Here is a 22,873-nt window from a genome sequence, read left to right as displayed (position 1 = left end):
TGCAGTTCACCTTGCTACCAGTTTACTGCACACCTACCCCTAGCTCTTCATTGTGCCTGACATACGTGACTCAGTAATTTGTATTAACACGGAAACTGTTGACTGTAAAGGACTCAGGCCATGTGTGTACTTTTCACAGTAAGTCAGGCTTATTTTAGTTTGTTTAGTCTCAACCGGGAGTCCTTTTGTGGATTAGAACACAAACGATACCGGTGTCCTTGTTTTCGTAAAGGCTGGGCCGACCCGTAAATGGAAAAAAATCAGTGCCAAAGGTCCGTCCACCTACATTGCCACCACAGGGCTATCCTTGTTTGACTTCCATTTCCACGGCTGTTAGAACAGACACAAGCAGGGGGTGCTGAGGACGGCTATACGAAGGAGCCATGGTAGCACCTTAAAGCTGCGGTTTTAATGTTCACTTGGCTCTGCTCAGGGGTTTGGTCCTTGCCCCTATTCATCGCCGCCTCCAAGGTTTACAGTAGGGGCAGGTGACCGTGATGTTGTTAGGTGGGCCCTGGCAACAAAGGCGTAAAAGGCCGCGTCCGGCCGGCCCACTGGAGGAGAGAGGGGAATGATTCCATGTTCCTGACAGCCAGCTTGCTGGGAAGGTCCTGGCAGAGCCTGTGCAATGGCTCCAGGGGAGAGGCAGCTGAAGAAACAAAAAAGAAGAGAGCATCACCTCAAAAGGAAAGAACTCAGTGCTTTGGAGCGCGGCCAAGCGCTAATGTTCTAAACTGGGATGAAAGCACATATTCCTCCAAGGACCCTGATAGGCACTTAATCGTGTGTCCTTATACTAAATTAATGGAAGACATTGATTTGATTAATTCAGACTCTGTTGGATACAAATATCCAGTTAGCTCCAATCGTTGGTCCACGATGGCCTTCAAGGTATTGCTTGCTGACAACTCAGGGAGAATGAGATGATGGTAAAGCCGTCTGTAGTACTTCTCCACCAACGATCAGTAGAAAGACTCTTGGAGTCATTGCTGTTCACCTTCACTGGAAAAACCTTTGACCTTCATCTTGGTTTCATGTAGGCTCAGGTGATTCCCTTCTCTGCGGGTTCCGATGTCAGGTCTGTCTGGATGTCCCTTTGGTCATGGTTACCATGACATGCTGCTTCTAGATCCAAAGCTGTTTTCTATTTAATTTATTTATTTATTTATTTATTTTTGGGGGGGGGGTTCATTGCTTTTCAGTTTCACCTAAATTGTCTGTTCGGTTTCTGTGGCATTGTTGCTGATGGAGACTGGTGGGGTGGGGAGTAGGCATGGTGTGAAATTCAATGACAGCTTTCAATAATCAGAACAAAAACAGGAGCAATCCAGCACCGCTACTCTTCGGACCCCTAATTACTGTTTTGTTAAACAGGATTTTTTGCAAACTGCATTTCAGAATTTAGTGATCAGAGAAGAGATTTGCTTGCTGTCACCCAGGCCTTCAGGAAATGGAGCTTAAGTCACAAAGGTCTCCATTTTTTTTCCCTCAAGTCATATGAGTGTCAGGATTCCAAAGACCAGTATGTCAACAGCAGATATGGCAGGATCAGATAGCCAAGAATATTCAACTGCTGACTGAGATTGACTACTGATCAGTAGTCGCAACAAACATGATCACATGATAAAAACATCTTGCCAACATAGGAAAAAACTAGAAACTAATGCTAAACTAAATTAAACAAGTTTAACAAATGAAGCAATTTCTATTTGTTCCAGGAAGCATCAGTAAAAGCAAATAGCGTGTTTAACACAGTCAGGGAGGCATGTGTATGTCTTTCTGGAATGGAGAACCCTGAGCAGTCGTCAGCCGTTGTCCCATCAGGGCCGTCCACTACCAAACGACACCATAGTCCCGGGCAAACGTGCTCCACATAGTGTAGTGTGGTGGTGCTTTTCATCACGTAAGAGATTCGAAACCTCTCCAGCCTCCCACGCACATTGTTATGAAGGGCCGCTGGGCATGCCATTAAACAACAACTGTCGCCAGCCAGGAATGGCGAGATGGGGGGGAAGGGGGGGGTGTCCTCATTTGAACTCTGATGGCGTTCAGGAAGTGTTCACATGTGCTGCGGTGTGGGTGGGTCCTCCTATCACCTATGGCCTGGCGCCTGGTCACCTCAGATGAAATGTCCTGATAGAGGAGGCTTTTTCCTATCTTCTCTATCTTTCTCTTTCAGGTGGAGTTCTTTTAACAGTAAGGGGTGGAAATTCATGTCAAGCCTTACCCTGCCCCCCCTTCTAAGTTCACCTAGGAACTTGACACAGCGTGACAGGTGACCTCACCTCACTCACTCACTCACTCACTCCTTTTCCCCAAATTATATATTTATGTAACATGGATGAAATTTATACGTAGTTTACAGTACAGGATTAAAAGATGATATATTTTTTTTCCTCATTTCATCCAATTTATAATCCCATCCAGGGTCATTCTGTCATATATTATTTATTATTGGGGGAGAAGCGGTCATGTATAAGTAGTTTAGTCCCCCCCCCACACACCAAAAAAAAATTAAATAAAGTAAAATTGTGCACCTATTAAGTGTACAACACTATGCAGACGAAAATAAAAGGCGATATTGCTGTTAGTGTTTTATGCGCGCGTGTTTCGGCCGTACATTTATTTAGAGAAAAGCCAGTTCTATTGAATTTCAGGGGTCCTTTGACGTTGGCGGAAACAGAAGCCATTTAGGGAATCGCTTAAAAAAATTAATTGTTCCACTTCAATGGTGAGCAAAGTAGGTCAAGCTTAGCAGGCTCAATTAACGGGAAGGGGAAACTACGGAGCTGTGAGCTCACTGCCACACACAGCGTCGCATAACACTTACTGTAAGCTGGGGCGTGTGTCATAAATCTTTTTAAGCTGAAAATGTAAAGCCTCCGTCCCAAAGAAATATTTAGCCCCGCACGCAGTGTCTCCCCGTTACCTCCTTTCGACCTGTTCATGTAGCCGTGGGAGAAGACTGTGACCCGGCGGGAAACTGCGGGGCTCGCGCGTGCCGCGTGCCTAAAACCTGGCCGAGGAATGAGACCGGGCCGATAAACCGGAGCCGGCGTCTCCGTACCGGTTGGTGGAGCGGTCGTTTACCGGTAAAAGCAAAAAAGAAAAGTTGCGCGGTTGTTGCAACCCCTGGTTATTTTGCGTTGACCGCGCGGCTTCCCCGTGACAGGACAGACAGTTACTGTACACAGGCAGGGCCGCTGGTGCTGGCCAGGTTTTTTTTTATATACTGTACCTGGCACCCCGTCAGTGCCGCCATGCCTGCTTTCATGTCGCCAGTCCGCCGTTCTTCCCGCCAGCTGCAGAGCTTTTTTTCCGCCCGCGTTCCTGGCTGCCGATTTTTTATACAAAAAAAAAAAAAAACGTAGGAATCCCACGCAGATACGGCGTCCGCCTGTGCCACACGCTGCTTTATTTCTCGGTCAGTTTTCTTCTGCTATTTCAACATTTTCAACAAGCTCAGTTCTCTTTTGTTACTGTTTGTTTTATTAACTGCAAAAGTAGAAGATGTTTGTCCAGCTCTCTTGGTAGTAAGATGCAGATATTTTATTTATATCTGAATTTTTATTTTTCCTTGATTTTTTTTTTAAATATATATAATATTTTGTTTGTTTTTTTATATAGTTCAGCTTCAAATCATTTTTTTCTTTAGTAATGCAGATTGTAGGTCCATTAATCCTGAAGGTCGACAGGGTCTCCTAAGGTCATAAATCTTAGTGCTGGTTGCTATGGTCACGCTCCTGGGCAGCTGCAAAGTCCCGACCGCTGCTTTACAGAAGGAGCCCGCGTGGGCAAGAAAGATGGCGAGATCCATGAGGGTGATGGGGTGATGCCGTGGACTACGCTGTACAAACATGGACCTCGAGTTGAATTTCAATTTATTTTTACTTTTGCGGACCCTGGTGGTCGTTGCATTACAATTATACATTATTTCCCTTTTAAAGGCTTTTTAAAACTGACCTCATTTAACACCTCTGTCTGACACAGAAGAAACTTCTGGAGAAAAAATATACACTCTGCGCTTTATATTTTCATCTGATGCAAATTTATGTAATACCCATTACTGTATAAATCTCTCTAATGCATATAATCATTTAATCCGTGCTTAAGGCATAAACAGGGCCGACATCTGGAGTCAGAACGTGGGTATTTTTGTGGATAGTGAGTAAACGTTTTGCACGCATGCAGTGCAAGGCTTCCAACTCCGGGTGTGAGTACAGCACTCGTGCTCCGGACCTCGCTCTGGGGAACACGCTTCTGTAATCCAGCTGCTATGTTTTTTCCTTTTTTTTTTGTTGTTGTTGTTGCCATTCCACTGAAATCACGACCCCATTCACCTCCAGGGGGCGGAAACCCAGATAACTGCCATTAGGCAAGTTTTAATTGCTAAGTCAGCTGCATGGCTGGGGGATGCACGCACCCATTTATGCAGCAGAGACACAATTAGCGTTCGCTAATGCAGAACGGCAGAGAACTCGGCACAGGGCCTTGCCGGCGTTAGTCCTGCCCATGGCTGCCACCGTGGGCTGTCCCGGCGTCTTGATTCTGCCATTTCGCAGAGGTTCTGCACCGTGCCCCTCCCCCAGCCCCCTGCGCCTGCCGAGAGGGGAGCAGCTCAGCTGACCTATTTTTCTGCGGTGGGCTAGCGACCGCCTCGGCTCTTTCCCCCTGCCCCATGCAGGCTAGCCGTCAGCTCACATGCACACTGGCGTTCATTAGGCTCCGACAAGCGCCCTAATAGGCCAGAAGTGCCGTTTCCATGGCGAGGAGCGTCGTTACACTCGGCCCGTGCGTCCGCTACCAACAGTAGCCATTGTGTTCTGTGAGTCCGACGGGCTTCTGTTTGTACGGATGTCACAGTAGCTGTCAGTCGATGTTAGCAACATGTGGGCTACATCCTGCTCTTGAATGATTAATACGCACGGAGCCTGGTTCTTCTGCCTGTGAGTCATTTTTTTTTTGTGGAGGGTCATAGGGGTTGTTTTTCGCATTTGTTGGTGAAGTGCTTGGGACACCGAGAGAGATTTCTTCATTCCTGTCCTCTTACTCACTAGCGGCATGCAGAATGTGGATTCCCCCCGTCTTTCATACGCTGCAGGCAGCTCTTAAAACGTTCCTCCCATCCCGCGAGGGCGGACATTCACGCGTGCCGCCGGCGTTTCGACAGGAGTCCCCAACGGACCACAACACTTTCCCCAGGCCTCTTAGCCCTGGATCTCTTTCGAGGAGGCCATCCTACGTGACTCTGACCCGAAGTGGAGGCTGGATGTTCCGGCCCGGCACCAGCGTGTCATATTCTGCACAAACATGGAGGGTCACGGGAGTGTCCGCTCCCACGGCCATCGTCCCGGTCTCAGCGTGCGGCTCTGCACTGTTTTCACAAGCTGCCTGCTGAGTTGTTCTTATTTCAGTGCAGTGAACTGTGCGTCGTGGATGCTCTTCGGTGAAACGGGGAGCAAAATGCTGATCTAGCAGCACTGCGCGCTGATGAATAATATAGCGATAGGCCCAAAACTTCTGCTTGAAAGTTTTATTGGACAACCAAGGGCCATTTTTAGTTGGCTCCCTCTTTGTGAGGTGATGCTTCTAACTGCGGGCTTGTCAGCCAACCATCTTAGTTTTCGCTAAACACACCATCTTTTTTAAATAAAGTCTAAGATTTTAGATGGAGGTTTGGGGGGGGGGGGGTCAGAATTTGAATTTCAAATAAGCGACCGCACTGGGAATGAAAGCCGCTTCTGGTAGACAGCAAAGGAAAGAACAATTTATTAAACGAGTCTACGAGTTCAGCCTCTCTGCTCTCCCTATTCTCCATGGCTGTGCCCGCATCACCTGCAATTAGACTTAAATCGCTACCATCTCTTTGCCTGTATATAGGGTGCTGTCCTCATCTGCGTCTGCTGGGCGGAAGCCAAGTCCTATTGGTGAGGGTTCGCCACTCGAAGGAGCCCCGAAAACCCCTAAAATATCTGGGGAAATTTATTGAACTTGTCAGTGTCGTGCCAGAAATGAGGCCTTCTACTGTCGGTCACTGAAATTAATATGACTTTAAACTGGGGTCCGTCGCCCTGTCTTGGGTTTTTTTTGCAGGAAGACGGAAAAAAAAAACAACAAATATAAGATAAACAAATATAGAGATGACTTCAAGACTTTTATTTAAGCCCGAGGTTTATTTGCTGAAGTTTATGCAGGCGCCAGGCGCTCAGACCACCAGAGTTGCTGCACAGGGAGGAGTCAAGTTGAGGTGAGGGGGGGGGGGAGAGATTACCGGCCCCTCCTGTTTTTGAGGGCTTGGGTGTGGGGTAACGGTGGAGGGGCTGCAAGGTGAGCCCAGTCGACCTTCTATGTGAGCACCCCTGAAAAGGAGTGCTGAGTCAGTTGGCCCCTCCCAGGGAGTAGGGTTTCAGCACTTGGCTAAAGTGGGCGGTGTTTTCAGTGGACACCCTCGTCTCACCCCCCCCCCCATCATGAAGGCCATGCTGTCACATGGGTAATGAGGCAGAAAATAATGCCACACATGATCCTTCGGGGTGGGGCATGGTCCCGAGGGCCTGCCGGTGCTTTCATGTGGATTCTCATAGCGTGAAAAGTGTTGGGAGGGGGTGACTCCAGAGACAGGACCATCCTCCTGGGTGTCCGTCTGCATGGGTCAGACTGGCCTTTATAGCTGGCTCCACCCAACCCCCCCAAAACACACCCCCTGGAACATGGGCCATTTTCCGAAGTCCACATCCAGCGCAAGACCTCTCCTGTTTCTTGGCTCTGGACTCTTTGGGAGTTTTTTTCTTTTTTTCTTTTCAGGGCTAGCCTGTATTGCGTCGTCGCATTCGACGTGCATCTGCAGGCTCTGCAGCGCTGTGCTTCCCCTCCCCACGCCCCCGCTGCTTCCTTTCCCCATGTGGCTCCCTACAGATACCCGAGGGTAGCGCTTGATGGATGTGACGCTCCGGCCGGCTCCTGATTCAGTTTTCTGTCTCCGTTATTAAATATATTTTAGGAAAGCGTGCCTGTGTTGTTTTATTGCTTCGGCACCGCGAGCTGCTTAAACCAATTTGTTATACTCAATAACTGAGTAAATAAGCCTATATAACCATATCCTGTGCATTATATATGAAATATGTAATTTAAAAGTTATTCCGGAAAGGTCTAATTTTCTGTAGACTACATTTATATAAACTTTAATACGCTAATGTGGAGAATTTGTTGTTGTGGAAGATGGAAGGTGGGTCAATGTGTAGGAATTGCAGCGGCATTGTTGGTTACACTCCTTCTCCATGGTCGCGTTCGGTCTGAGGTGTGGTTGTGAATAATGACCGCATTTGAGGGGAAACCGCAAGGCCCCTGAACTCGCAACGCCGGTGGCCTGGCTGCATGGAGCCCTGTTAGGATAATTGGCCCTTATGTTTGCGGGAAAGGAAGGGCTTTCATTAGGTCTCTTTCCCTCTCCTGTAATCATTTTATTGCGGCCTTTGTCCAGCCGGCACCGGGGGGTCGCTTCAGGAGGCATGCGCATCGTGTGTGGTAGACCCGGCCGGGATGGAGCTGGGCAGAAAGGTCGCTACATCACCTCAGGGTCGGGCCAACATTTCCACCATGTGAAAAACAGCCTCCGTTATTTTGTAGGGGGGACAATTGGTATGACTATGCATCTCTCTCCCCCTCCCTCCCTCTCTTGTGCTCTCTCTCGCTCTCTGTCTTTTGGAGGCAAAAAAAACTGAAAAGAGTGGGTTTATTTTTGGTTTGTTTAAAGTCACATTGAAGGGTGCACAGCTCCGCATTGTGTGCGGCGTAGGGGACAGGCAGGTCGCGCCGTTCTGTGCTGACTCCCGAGGATGCGGTCTGTCCGTGACTCGGCGAGGCCACGGAGGCGCGTCAGTCGGGATCGGTGCACGGATGAAAATCAATGGCTGTTTCTTTACCGGATCTGGGCAGCCAGCCGTGCCGCATGACGCCTGGACCTAATGCGGTTTGGGTTCTCGGCGCAACATATGACACGCTCAGGGTCACCAGGTACTCTGGTGTTTAAATGTCCTGCACTTCCGGCCAGAAGATCATCTCCTCCATTCCCACAAGGGCGATGACATCATGTGTATGACATCATTTTGGTACAAATATTGAGCTAGTCGAATGGCTGAAGCTAACTTTGGAATGTAAATCCCCTTTCTTTAATACAGCTGAATATTATCATTATTATTTCTGCTGTTAATATATTTTTAATGATTTTTTTTTATGCACGTAGAGGACACCTCAAAACTCTATGTGAATTCTGTCAGTGCTGAGTAAATGGTCATGTGTTTTATAAGAAAGCTGTTTAAAAGTGATGTCAGTAAAACACGTTGCGCCTGACATAATTTCAGGAGTGTGACACTACGTTGAATTGAACGTATTTGAAGAAAGCTTTAAAATGTTTTTTTTATATATATATATATATATATAGTGCTTCCATGTCTTTAAATGGAAGGTTTGGGCTTAATGTATTTATACTGAGGGTTGAGCATATCAGAACTGTATCCATAGATATCCTGCAAAAGTGGTGCCAGTGTGGGAGATCGTGCCTTCATGTTCGGGACCTTGACCAATGACATGCAACTGGGACGAATAATAATCGCTGGAAGCCCCTCCCCCAGGCCCAACTAGCTCCCAGGAAGCTGCATTTATCAGGACTGCTCTCCTGAGGTTCTTTGAGGAACAGACCTCTCCATTTCCACAATGCCAACCTCATGGTTTATGTTACACTGTTGTCCGCACCCCACCCCCGGAAAAATGCTGACCACACCCTCCCCTCACACACATTGACTGCACCCTCTCCACATGCGTAAACACACACACACACACCGTCTGTGTCCTTTCACACACATGCATTGTCCACACCCTCACAAACATGCCATTCACACCTTCACACACATGCTGTTCATGGTTTCACACACATGCCCCTCACACACACATACACACACACACACACACTCCTGATCACTCTGTCATCTCTCATGCATGCATGCATCTTGGACCTTTTTGCGTTTTAATGAATGAGTATGCTTGGTAGAGACCTGTGAATGCTGGTAGGTGTGTGTTTGCAGCAAATATTAAATGTATATTACACATGCAATATTTTTACATTACAAAATTGCTTAATTTTTGCTTAAATTTTTGTTTTTCTATGACTCCTCCATGTCAGTTACAGATATGATCTGCTTGCAGCATTAAATATGCAGTGTAATCTGTGTCTTGTGTGTGCAAATGAGAGCATGCAAATCTATTGTACACATTTGTCCATACCATCTGTTCATATAATTAATTTAATTTTAATTGAGTAGATTAGATGTCCTATGAATATGCAACAGGTGCTGCAGATTAGGAGTGAAATTGTTACATTTTGTTTCGGGAGACCCGTCTGAAACGAAAGCGAATTCCGTTCACGGGGCAGGTTTTAATAGGGCAGATGGGGTCCCGTCAGAAGCGATTACGGGGCCTGGTTGTTCCGCACTCTGCTGAGCGCTCAGTCAAGGCTAAGAATATCCAAATCAGACGCGACGTAAAAACAAAGAAAAGCTAGAGAATAAGCAGGAATATCTGTAACGGCAATACACACAGGTGAAAAGTAAATGTTGCTAATGGCGTTTAGGAATTATGTCATGCATATGATGTCATTGCCCTAGTGGGACTGGTGCAGGTGATGTATATGTCATTCTCAGGGATTCTGGGACATTACGGGCAGATATTAAAATAGCCTGAATATTTCTGTAACTTTGAATTATAAAAGCGAGTATAATGAGCAGCCCAATTAGTAAAGTTTGAAGGAATGTTAACGCCATGTGCGTTTTTTTTTTTTTTGCAAAAACACAAGTGTTGTGTTAACCATGGCCCTGATATTTGGTCGAGTCTCTGCATCCCTCCCCTGCAGCTCTGCTGTGATTAATCTCATGCCGTCGGTGGTAGGCTGAGAGGGACCAGCCCCCCCTCTCCTCCTCGAAGTAGTAGATACAAGCTTGCGTAAAGTGAACAGTGCGAGATCAACATCGCCTTCTGAAGACCTAGCGATCCAAAGGTCTGCCCGGCACATCACTAAGAGTCTTCCCGTTGACTAACTGTGGTCCCGGAAAGGTTCCCGTAGCACTACTTGCAGAGTAGAGGTCACCCTGGGGCCTTGGCCGAATTCCACCACTCAGCAATCTCAATCTGCTCAGCTAATATCCACCTGGACATGAGCATCTTCACGCTCTGACCTCTCGCATTACCTCCTCTCCCCTGGTTTCAACCGGCGACTGCGGATGGCACCGATATCCCCGTTTATACACAGCGAAGCAGTGACCGATGAAGGCTTCTGGTTTTGTGTGACTTGGTATTACTTTCGCTGTTTTTTTTCCTTAACTGATGAGGGTGTAGGTGCAGGTAGGTAGTGTCAGGGTAAACTTTTGGAGGCAAAAAAAAAAAAATATATAAAAAAAACAGACAGTGAGCCTTTGTTTGGGCCCCCCTGCTGTTACTGTACGTTCCTGCCTGAACGGAGCAGTGGTGCGTTCAGTTTCAAACCACAGCGGTTTTCTGGCTGCATCCCAGAACATATTTGGCGAACACCGATTTCAACGTATTGTAGGAAAGGAAACTTATAACTGAAACTGAAACAAGGTAATTAAAAAAAGACCCAAGTGTCTTTGAGCCTCGTTTTTTTTTTCAGTATTATGGAAGTACTGTAGGATTTATGTTCCAAAAATGCATTCCTGGTCTTGCATTTAGTGAAGTTGTGCGTGAGGTTGGGTGTGACTATAAGACCAGGTTTGCTGTGAGCATACAGCCACATCCCTAAGTGCATTACAAACAGGACCAGCTTTCTGAGTGTCGCACGCAAATTCATGTAGGAGGCCTTTGGTAACTAGGTCTAAAAGGATTTGGAGTTGATTGATGATTAGCTTTTACTGATAAACTCTTCGAACGTTGCTCCTGCTCTTGTTCTGTTTCTGTATTAGTATTCGATATTTTGTATTCAAGGGGAGAGAAAAAAGCCTGGTTCAGCTCCTCCTTAATAATTGTCATCCCAATCATGGCAATGGAATTTGGTAGCCTGACGGCTTCTTCACAAATAGCCTGTTTTTGCTCTTTTGTGTATGGAAGCCATTAGTCAGGTAGTGCTCACCATTGAGCCGGGAAGGGTATGGCTTATGGGGTATGAGGCTGGGAATTCTCAGGCTCTTCTCAAGAGTTTTGTTGCAGAAGCCAAGAAACCTGAGGTGGACGCCGCTCGGACGTGGATGGGGGTAGTGTGGGGCCTGTGGCTTTGTCCTGTAAGGTGAGGCTCCAGGCCATTGCGGAAAGCTGGGACTTCCCTTGCTAGGCAGTAACGGGCTATGGGCGGTCTCGGTCAGCCAACAGATCAGCCTGATATTTTGTTCCATCCTCATAGCAGCATTTGTGGTTTCATCCAGTAGGACCAATACACTGCCAAAACAACCAAGATTATTATACCATGTAGAAAAATTCAACTAGTTACTGTAAAAAATGGTTTTGGGGGGGGGCATGGTGGTTCAGCGGAGAGCATGATTGCCTCATACCTCCAGAGGTAGGGATTTGATTTTGATTTGAATCCTGTCCCATGATTACATAGGTTGAATCAGAGTCTCCGGTGCCCTCCCGTGGTACAAAGGGATGCAGTTCGGCTTACCGGTGCCTTCCGATCGCCTGTTATGTGTGACAGTCTGCTGTCCCACCTGTGTTGCTCGGCATAGTATCCAGATTCCTCTGCGGCCTTGTCCAGAATAAGCGGTCAGAAGATGGAGGGATTAAGTACGTTTCTAAGTAAATGACTAAATCGAGGTCAAACATTTGTAGACTTTCACGAGCTGAAATCGCAGATGGTTACCGAAAATGTAAACGAGTTAATGATCATAGTGATAAACAGATCAGCCCAAGTTAAGTGAAGTTTGTTACTGTGCATAAGTTTGATGCCACGAGAGAGGACATGTTGCTGAATGTTGCTCATTATCATTTGTAATAAGAAAGAAACGGAAGCACTAGACTCTGAATGACGTTGATTTTTATTTTTTCCATGGTGTAAGTCCATTGGCCAATTATAGACTACCATTTAACTGTGACAGATTTATCAGAGATTTCCCATCAAAGGAACATGGCTAAATCATTGCATGAACAGAACAGCTACTCTGTTGGTACTCGTTGACTAGTTATGCAAACTCTAACAGCATGTTATGTAGTACAATGGATACCTTTGTTTTCTCTTTTGACCCAGAATTCCTGGCCAGTGTTGGTGTTTTACCTCCAAGTCAACAGTTACTGCTGTTGGGGGGCGGAGATTATTAATAGGTGGAATTAGGATGATTGGTTCATCTAAAAAAGGAAAAGAAATGCTCAAGGCCGAATAGGGAACATACAGGAGACTGATCAGATTATCACCGAATGCTAGCAGCTGGCTTTTTTAGACTGGTGAGAAACTACTGCACGCTGAAGTGGGCTAGTAGCCAACGCTGTAAATATTTCACGATAGCCGCGATCACTGCTCTCTGGACGTATTTAGCATAATGAGAATCGCGATCGTGACATTAAAGTTATTGACGACTTATGAGATGACCTAAAATACACAATTTTGGCCAGCGTGAGGGGCGCTCAGTGCAAACACTTAATACTTGAGAGCCAATGTAAATATCATGTTGATGTCAAATCCCATTTCTCTGTTAGATAAGTGCCTCGCCTCTTAGTCAGTTTGTTTTCAGATTACTCAGTAATCCAATTACTGCCTGAAAGCTTTCTTTAGCTATTCCCTTCACATTGTGCGGTAAAGAGCACTTCTTAGCGTGCATTGTGAGAAAGACCAGACTACCTTACTGCCCTGAACCTGCTGACTCTCCTTATGTCAAAGCTGCTTTCCGTCGAAGGACATAAAACAGTATTCTTTTCTCTTTTTTTGGGGGGGGGGGGCGGATTTATCTGTGCTGCTTCTGCTCTCGATCAGTGATAAACTTGGCCTGTCCTCTCAAACTGGACGTTATTTAATTTGGCCGCCGTGCAACACGCTCCAAGAATGTTTCCATTTGTCACGGTCGTTTGAATGAAAAATACAGCGTAACTGCGTGTTCATCGTCTCCCTGTAACCCGCGCAGTGTGGATACTTCGACTTTAAATAACTTTCAATCTCGCGCAGGCGTCGGCAGAAGGGTTTCGGTAGCGTTTAGAGGGACAGATTCCGTGCGAGACTTGGCCCACGGGGCTCGGAGGGACTGATCGTCGTCTGCACTTTGACGCGCTGTCTTGCGCGGCGTGCGGGCGAAACGTGACTCTGCGCATTTTTGACTAAGCGAAGGGCGTTTCGCGGGAGGAAGGTGGCTATGTCATATGCGTTTTTGAATCACCGCACCAAAAATTAATTGCATCTTAAATGGACGAGATTAATGACGAGATTTCTTCTGTTTTTCTTTTTGCTCTCGCGTGCAGAATCTGCGGTACAGATCTGCATGTGACAGGGACTGTTTATGGTGGCACCTGCATCAGAGAAAATTCCAGAAAGAGGACAATAAGAATCACGGGGCTGGACTGGCATGACCTAACAGGCGCCAGGCCTCTCCAGTGTGCCCAGAGCATTTATAGGCTGAAAGTCAAGCAGTCATTAATGTCTAGAATTATGGATATTTAGAAGCAGTGCCTTTACATTTGTTTTTCTTACTTTACACAGTCAAGGATAGCACTTCTTCCTAGTGTGTTTGCTTTCTTTTTTCCCCCTCGGTGCAAACGGCAGTAATCGTTCCACGTGCCATACTGTATCTCTACTGACCGTTCCAGTGTCTTTTTACAACATTTGAAACCAATTATTAAAATATTAAGGCGTGACACCGCACGCTTTTTTTTTTGCGTTCGGACCTTTAGAGGAAGGAACCGAACATTCTTTCCCTCCTGCATGCAGATTCCGAGGCAGAGTAAGTTGAGCTTCCCCGCTCTGTCCCGTTTAACGTGGGCGCAGACGCTGTGGGACGTATCTGACACGATGGCTGCGGTTCAGTGTGAAGTCGACTAGCTTATAAGTTGCCGAGTGCCATTTACTTTTGTTTGTCGTCCTTTTCATGCCGCTGAAAACCTGAAATGTTTTGAACGAGTGGCTCTCACCCCCTCCCTTATTGTTAAAAAAAAAAAAAAGTGCTCTCCTGACTTTCGTAGCCACAGGTAAACAATGGTAATTGTTCTGAGGTCACCCTAAGACTCGCCAAGCCGATGCGGTGCCAGTCTGAATGTGTAACTGACGCAGCTCGCAGACAGAATGCCGAGGCTTTGCTGAGGCCCTAATAAATGTGTGAAGACGGAAACGTAGCGTCACGCCCCCACATGAAACATACCGGCCTCCCTATCCACATAAACATACCCACCCTCTCCAGTATAAACATGTTGACATACTGACAGCCCCCCTCGCGGAAACATAACAACCCCCCCCCCCCATAGAAACATTCTGATATACTGAAAACCCCTCTCAGAACCCCCCCCCCCCCCACTGAAACATCTGGTGTGTGTGTGTGTGGGGAGGGGTGGGGGATTTGCCCAACGGAATGAGATACAGCAGTGCCTGCGATTCTCCAGCTAATCCAGCTGAGGGTAACACAGTCTTCATTCTGTGTTTTTGTTGTCCTGGACTGCTCTCTTTTCGGAGCTTACTGTACAAGTTTATAACCTTGCAGGACATCAGGAGCTTAGCCTGAACACTAAGGGTTAGGCTGAACACTGAGGGCTTAGACTCAAGGCTAAGGCCTAAGCCTGACACTACATTCCACGGACCTTCCAATGTGTTCAAGTGTCCCCCCCGTCCAAGTTGTAGTTTTTTACGGAAACGAAAAAGAATTTCTCTGTCCTGTACCTGGCTTATGCGGGTTCGTGTCATGCTCTCGTCTCTGACGCTCAAAGGGCTACCTTTTCCGAAGATCCCGCCGAATAACTCGGTGTGGGAATCGGAGCGCACTGTGCACAGCGGTGTAGACGAAATGTAGCAGGAATTTCTGCATCTGGGGGTCTCGCTATCTGCCCCGTCACCATACTGTTGCTTGAGCACGACTGTAGATGCCTAATGAGGCGAATGACCCCCCCCCCCCCCCTTGGAATAAACACTAGAAGGATGCATCTGTGTCCACGGCTTGGAAGAACTTACTTTTCTCGACAGTGTGTTCTTCTGGGGCCTGGCATGGAAAAACACAACCGAAATCTGTTCCCATGCCTTACAAGCACCGACAACATTAGGAGAGACGGGAGAGAGCAAGATCTTCGACCGGCTTTCTGTGGACTCCGCCTTCCGACTGTCCTTTTAATTTCCTGTTCTTTTTTAAAAGCTAAAAATGTTCATTGCATGCATTGAATGTAGGCTAAGGGAGCAATTAATAATCCTGTCTATTATTTTTCTTACGCGTTTGCATTAATTTTGCGTGTTTCTAAAAAGCAAGTCGCATCTGAATTAGTAGGAAGTTAAATTAGTTCTATCAATAAAATGTTAAAAGGCTGGAATATAATTAAAGTGTGAGTGATTTGCTTGTGGTATATCAAAATGGCATGTTAAAAAACTTCAAACGGTGGGGGGAGTGAAGCATCGAGAGGAACAGAGCTGTTTGTTTAGGAGACGGCTAACATGCAGCAAGGGGCTGTTAGCATTGATGTCCACAGAGTAGCTCATCTTCACCGTAAAGGAAACCGTGGAAAATTCCCTGAATTTGCAGGCAACCAGTCGAAGGGAGTTAACAAGCGAGTAGCGTAAGACATGTCTAGACAAGACTTTTCTTCATTCTGTGAAGATGATGTCTTTCAGAAACAGTGCTGAAGAAGGCATGAGAGAGTATATGTGTGCATTGGGCACTGGAGAGTGACACCCTGGCTTTTTAACTGAATGGGAAGCCGACCTCATATTTTTAGCCTAGTTTGCTTACAATCCGAGGTCCAAACTAGGTCCTAGGGAACGTTAACAGCTCTGATACTTAGTGAAACGTCACCTTTTAATTTTTTTCATATATGATGTTCAGACATCAATAGGCTTAGTCATCCTTAACCCACGCCTCTCTTAATTATCTTATTTATTAAACAGGTTAATCACAGGTTATTCCACTCAGAAAACCAGTCATTCTGGGTAGCCTTCTGCACGAGACAGCTGGACTCCGGCCACGTCTGGGTGCCTCTGTTTGTCTCTCCACCCTCATTTTGGACCAGAACTCCTGGCATCTCCCATTGGCTTTCGGTTTGACGTCTTCGTCCATCTGTAAAAATGAGTAAATATGGGTTAAAAAAGGAGCTACCTTCGGTAAAGCGATCATATGAGAGAGTAAATGTAAAATTTATGCCCTGACCTGTCAGCTGCTCTGGGGGATAAATGTAAGAAATGAATTTATGTGCCACTGTATCGCTGCACGGACGTAGTTGCCTGCTTGTCTTTGACTTCTGTCTCTACACGGTCTCTTCCCGTCTAACGTGACGCTTAATCTCTCCTGTCCATTTTTAATCAAACCCTCAGTCTGAAAATATGCCTCGGCTTCTCCTTCTACACGCCGCTGCTCTGTTAAAAATACCCGCCATCCGTGCTGCCTGACACTCGATTCATTTACAATCCGGACGAATCGAACCCCTTCGACGGTTTCAAGTGAGAAGTTCCAGGTGCTCTGCAAGGGAAATATCCTGCCATTAATACAAAGTAATATCCACCATCTAGCAATTAATATTCTCATTCTCAGTAAAACTCTGTGTGTGTATGTGTGTATAATAAATAAATAAATATATATAAATGTATAAAAATATATGTGCATCTATGTGTGTGTGTATATGTGTGTGCGTATGTATGTATGTATGTGTGTGTGTGTGTGTGTATATATATATATATATATATATATATATATATATATATATATATATGTATGTGTGTGTGTGTGTGTGTATATATATATAATATATATAAAATATATAAAAACCATTCAAGTATGGAGTCTGCCATCATTTGCATACATTTAAACATATGGCTGAAACGGTCTGAGGCAGAAAATAAATGCTTAAATAAACAGTGTAGCTCTGTTATGAAAAATGTCCTAGATATTCTGGCTTCTATATGCTGGGCTGAGCAGAGTTCCATTTTAGCAGGTCTAATGCCGAAAAGCCTGGTGTTAGAATTCATTAAAGTGTGATGTGACAAGAATTAAGATGGTGGTTAATCAAGGGAGATCAGCTGGGAGCCGCTGCGCTTGGCTCATCTGGACAGAATTACTTGATTACCGTTACTTTTATTATATAACTCTGCCCTGCCTCCTGTCCAGCGTTTGTTGTTCCGTTACATGGACTTTTTGTACAAGGTGCAATTAATGAATCCTTTATTTTAATGTAACTGGGGCAGGACTATTCTCCCCCTCTGCAGAGCTGCTAGCTTGGCTCGTAACCGCGGCATATTCTTCCCTGCTTACGGAGGCCGGAGTGAACTTCCGAGCCTGGCCAGCCGCTCGGAATCATGGGAATGCTGCTATGCAAGTGGATGTTTGCGAGAGATAAGGAGACGATAGCCAGAAAGGGCTGACACCGTAAAGTATTTAAGGCTTCCGCCATAATCTCTCGGGTTGAATCCTGTACTATTGACTTATTCCCTGATTCTTTTATAGAAGGGTAAAATTCGATTGATTATAAACATGAGATTCCTGCCGTTGACAAAGTTAGAAATGTACTGGCTGGGGTTTCCACATCGCAGATGCAGGGAAATGTACTGGCTGGGGTTTCCACATCGCAGATGCAGGGAAATGTACTGGCTGGGGTTTCCACATCACAGATGCAGGGAAATGTACTGGCTGGGGTTTCCACATCGCAGATGCAGGGAAATGTACTGGTCTCTTTTTATTGAAATGTTTTTTTTTTTAAGTGTGTATGGGACAATAATGGTTATTGTGTTCTTCTGAGAAACTCTCACTCTACATCTGCTTTTCTGCGACAGCTTATTATAGTTTTTTTTTTTAAATGAGTCTGACATTCTAAAATTGCATTTGAAAGGCGAGTCCTGTGTGTTTTTTTTGTAAATGTGTGATGTGTAAGAGTAAAGTGCTGCACATTTGCATTTATTTCATAATACCAGAGCACTAGAACGATAGTATTTTATGCAGCATTTTGGATTGTGGTAAAGGCTGTAGTAGGAACAAGTTTATTATTATAAGATTTGTCGCCAAACAGCTTTGATTTCAGAGAAAAGATAGCATGAGCTGTGGTGGGATTATTATTTAAATGATTTCAGAAAGCAAGCATATCAGACAGGATGGTAAATTATGGCGTCTGTTGTGGTATGAACAGCCAGTCGGCGAGTGTGTGGATGAAAGAGAGGATTGTTATATGGCGTGTATGGAAGAAGGAGAAGATAATTAAACAGAGGGTAACCCTATCTCTTGTTTGAAGGCCTCCCCAGTCTTTAGCTCTCCTTCCAGCTGCGACTTTGAACTAGCGTAAATTCAGGACTTTTTTTTTTATTTTTATTTTGCTTGTTATTTAAACAAGACTGCTAGGGAAAAAGCCCCCCCCCAACACCGGCGTGTAACAGAGGAACTCTGTCCTACTGCTGGCCCCCGTTCTGCTGGTGGCTTTGTTAACTTTACCGTATCCAGATCACAGCGGCTCGACCTGGTCTGGTCGTTTCCCCTGGTATTACCGGCAGCTTCCACGTCCATAAAAACAGCCTCCGTTTTAGCGCTATGATCTTACGTTATCCAACACTGACTTTGGATATAGAGGTGTTTTACTTAATTTATCGAGTTTTGACCTGAGTTAGTCACATCCCTGCAAGGCCCTTAACCCCACACTCTTTGTGTGTCTGCGTGTGTGCGTGTCTGCACTCATACTTGCGCAAACGGCAGATAAAGCATCACTTCACTTCTTGCGTATTTATGGTTCATCGTCACCCGTGGAGACGCGTAAAGGCGATTCACAGAGTGGTGTCTGAGCAGATCTGGAGATGTCAGACCTCTCTGATTCATCTCACAGCCGAAACCAATCTAATGTGCCTCCGCGTCGTCTCACCGCCAGCCTTTTAACTGTTTCGGGAAGAACATCAAAAATGAAGCAGGAGGAAATATGAAGTAGCCTGAGAAAAAGTCGGAATTGAACGCACCTTTGGGACACGACTCTGCTTTCTGTTTTAAATCAGGACAGAAAAGCAACTGCTGTTCAGCACTTTTGAAACGCAGCAGCCTGACCCGCATCTTTGGCCGCTGCAGGGTGGGGGCGATGGCCCGGGTGCGATGGCGGAGTGGACGCCGGGGGTTAACACATGCACTCCTGATATTTCAGTTTGACTGGATGTTCTATTTTCGTCTTTTCTTTCGGTGCTCAACGGCGGTGTGGTGCAGCCCGGCTCTCTGACAGGTGTTGTATTGTCCACCCGCTGACCATATGGCCCTGTAATCCTTGGACGTGCAAAAAAAAAATAAAAAATGAAATTTGAAAAAAGGTCAGAGGCAAGGACACCCTTTGAAGGGCGTGACGCGTCCCGCTGGTGTGCCGTAACGTGTTGTACCGTATCCAAATCATGCTAAATAATTTTTTTAATGTTCTTTATTATTGTTGGTATTATATCGTAATCTGTAGCTAAACCATAAAGGGGTTTAAAAGAAATGTATCTTTTGTGATACTTGTGAGGAATCTGATTTACATGGCAGGCAACCAGACTGAAGGTACATATTAAGGAGCATAAATCCACCATCTGATGATTAATCAGCCATTTTATGGAGCCATCATTCCGTCGTCAGGATTGGCCGCTCACTGGATAATTATGTCAATTCTGCTGTCGATTTTCAGGCCCATTGTTTCCCAAAAAACAATCAGCCTCTGTTCCTTGGGTAGCAGAATCGTTTCGCCAGTGTTCTGTTGGTTATTTGAGGCTGTTTATTTATTTATTTTTAATTTGCTCAGGAAAATGTATTTCTGCTGATCCGTCACTGACGAATAACTTGCCAGTATGTGTAAGACAAAAAAAAAGAGCTGATATGAGTTAATTTGCTTTTTAATCTTTATAATTTCTTGCCTCTGGGTGCCTTCAATAGACAAGTGCAGTTCAGTTATTTTTTTATTTAGTTATTTTAAACCCTAGATGCATTTATTCTGTCAAAACATTGAGTTCTCGCGCGTGAAACGGCAAACGCTGAAACGTGCTCGCGTATCCGGTTGGGGGGCCTGTTGGGTTGCTCACTGTTCCCATTTTGTGGGCCTGACATGATGACCCAAAGCCACTGCGTGCACGATATGCCATTTTAAAACTTGGAAAAACTGCACTCGGTCCTTATTTAATTATATGCCGTGTCGGAGAGATAACGACAAGCCTCACAGAACACCGGCTGCCTGACTCCCCTTGTACACGCAGTCAAAAAAAAAAACAAAAAACCAATAAGTAGCCTCTCTCTCTCGCTGCCATCATTCTGGATCACAGCTGTTGGGAAAGCACAACATTAAGTACTATTATTCTAATTACAAAACGGTGCAGGAATAACACGTTTCGTACGTAGGGTGATTTTCATCTACGGGTACCGATAAGCTTGAGCTGTAACTGAACTGAAATGTTTCACCGTGATATATAGCATGCGATCTAAAAGCTGGGGGGACGCTCAGGGGATGTGTCCATCCCCCTGGTTCTGGTCTCTGCCGTGACCCGTAAGCGCGCTTTCCGAGCTGCCTCTCTCTCTCTCCCTCTCCCTGGTGACAATCTCCGGCGTTACCTCCGCCATACTTATCGACATTCCGGATGCTCTCTTAAACCGACAGGCGACAACTTCAGCTCAAACTCGGGAGGAATGTTCTGGGTTATTTTATTTATTTATTTATTTTTTCACGGCGAGAAGTCCCTGGGTAGCGTGCGCGTTGCGGTCTGAGAATTTGGAATTCCAACTCCGAACTGGGATGCCCGGCAGGGAGCTGCTGGTGGCCGCTCCTGGGCTAGGTGCAGGCAGCCGCGCTGCCAGGGAAACGCTGTGCCAGACCTGCATGAGTAAGCAAGACGGGCCGGTGGCGCAGAAGCTGTCCTCTGGAAGGGCTTGGGGGTGCGGGTATGGGGGATGCCGGCCTAGGTATCGCCATTCAGACTCGACTCCTGCGACCCTACCACCCAAATCACCCCCTGATAGTGGATGGGCAGATGTTCCATCTTCCTGAGATCCCAGATGGTTTTTTTCCACCTTCTCCCCCCTCACACTCTGAGTATTCTCACTGGATGCAGTGCTCGACTCCGAAAAGTGTTTAGCTGCCTCCCTCCCCCGGGAAAGAGAGGCAGGGATGTGGGTGGCTGTTGTAGTTTCAGACTTTGGTAGGTCACCCCGGTCCTCACTGGACCGCCCAACTGGGATGCATCACCACAAGGGGCCTTGAACGTTTACTGCTGTGTGTCCTCCTGCACGACCGACTCACTGCAGTCGGAAAGAGCCTGAAAATCACCCGACCAACGTGACAATAAAGAAACATCCAAAAAGGCCGTATGACGGCAAGCTGATGGACGGTGTGTCCCTACACTTTGCGTCATGTCTCAGTTGAGGAACGTGGGAAATCAGGATGCAGGAGACGGATTGCTGTCAAGTGATGAACAAGAGTAGGACTGGTGCCCCAATGTCCTGGTTAAAATTACCCACTGTAGCCCTATCAAATCTGGCCTGCTAATCATCCACTGTATCTAATTGGTGAATTCTCTCCTGCTCCTTCACCACCTTTGCCGCCTTGTGATGAGCGTACTGGTGTAGAATGGCTGCCCTCACATCATCCAGGTGGGGGCTACACTGGTGGTGGTTGAAGCTGCTCCATGCTGGTTCTGTAAAGCGCACCAGCTCTCTTGAAAAGCATTATATTAATGTAGCATTCATTCATTCATTCACTCATTTATTTAAGAGCACAAAAAGATAGAGTGCATTGTTTTTAAAAATCCTACCACCATTTTAATTAGCATGCAGGCCATGCCCCATCCCCCCCCCCCCCCCCCCCCCCCCAACGCTGCACCATTACAACCTTTTTCGGGGATGTTTTGTGGGATGTCATCGCGGACGCAGAAAATGTGACCTTTTTTACTGCCACAGTACATTAATCGCACAAATCAATTTTGGAGCACAGTGGAGATCATCACGATCACCCCGGGCGCGCCGTCGGCTGTGCGAGGCACACGCCTCGGGAGGTCTGACAATATTTGGAAATGGTGGCAATTTAGGAATATATATTACTGTGAAGGGAGCCCAACCCGGAAAATGTAATTGTCGGGGGTGGTGCAGTCCGAACAGGACAGTGCACCTTCACAAGGGCTGCATGCAAAGAGACCTTGCTCTGTTACAGATTATGGCGCGGAAATCCTTCGTATAATATTCTGTAAGCGGCTTTTCTGCTGTGCTGTCCAGCAGTGCACTCCCCCCACTGCTCCCCTCTGCTGCGACTCAGCCGCACCTGCCTGACAGACGTTGGCATCGCTGGATTTCGATTATCACGTCGGTGCATCTTTCCTGGGTCTTAGCTAGAGGTTGACTCGCCCGCATGAGCGTCACCTCCTTAGTCTTGCCCGGCTTCTGCTCTTCGATTAGACTTCACCATCGAGTGCTTCGTGCCGCGCTTTGCGTGCGTTCAGGTGCGTCGAAGCTTTGCTGCGTTTTGTCTGCATCGCTGTGCGAATCATATAGTATGTTCATCCAAGCTGGGTGACGCGTCCCGTGGCTCGCACACACCGGCGACTTGACTCCTGGCGCAAACCGGGATTTGTGGAAAGTCGGAGTCGGTCTGACGTGGTCCATCTTGCAGATCTCTCTTTCCTGTGTGCCGACGCTGTCCTGAGCCAAGTCTGGAGGTCACTAGAAATTTCAGGCCAGCTTGTAACCATAAACAGGCCCTAGGTCAATAGATTTAAATATCAATGAGCGCGGGGGCAGATGTTATG

At 46.4% G+C, this 22,873-nt stretch overlaps 1 protein-coding gene across 2 annotated transcripts in view; it reads left to right on the top strand.

Annotated features, from left to right (window-relative positions):
• Window positions 1–22,873, top strand: part of nr3c2 (nuclear receptor subfamily 3, group C, member 2) — a 62,404-nt gene that overhangs the window by 8,068 nt on the left and 31,463 nt on the right. The window contains exon 3 of one of the 2 annotated variants that reach the window (XM_048999887.1): window positions 2,180–2,275. The exons of the other annotated variant lie outside the window; for it this stretch is intronic. Within the exon in view, the coding sequence (XP_048855844.1) occupies window positions 2,180–2,275 (96 nt within the window). The remainder of the gene's footprint in view (window positions 1–2,179; window positions 2,276–22,873) is intronic. 2 annotated transcript variants of the gene reach the window in all.

The sequence above is a fragment of the Brienomyrus brachyistius genome, unplaced genomic scaffold (genome assembly GCF_023856365.1).
Source record: "Brienomyrus brachyistius isolate T26 unplaced genomic scaffold, BBRACH_0.4 scaffold47, whole genome shotgun sequence".
Taxonomy (NCBI): Eukaryota; Metazoa; Chordata; class Actinopteri; order Osteoglossiformes; family Mormyridae; genus Brienomyrus; species Brienomyrus brachyistius.
This window is presented reverse-complemented; position numbering and strand designations above follow the sequence as displayed.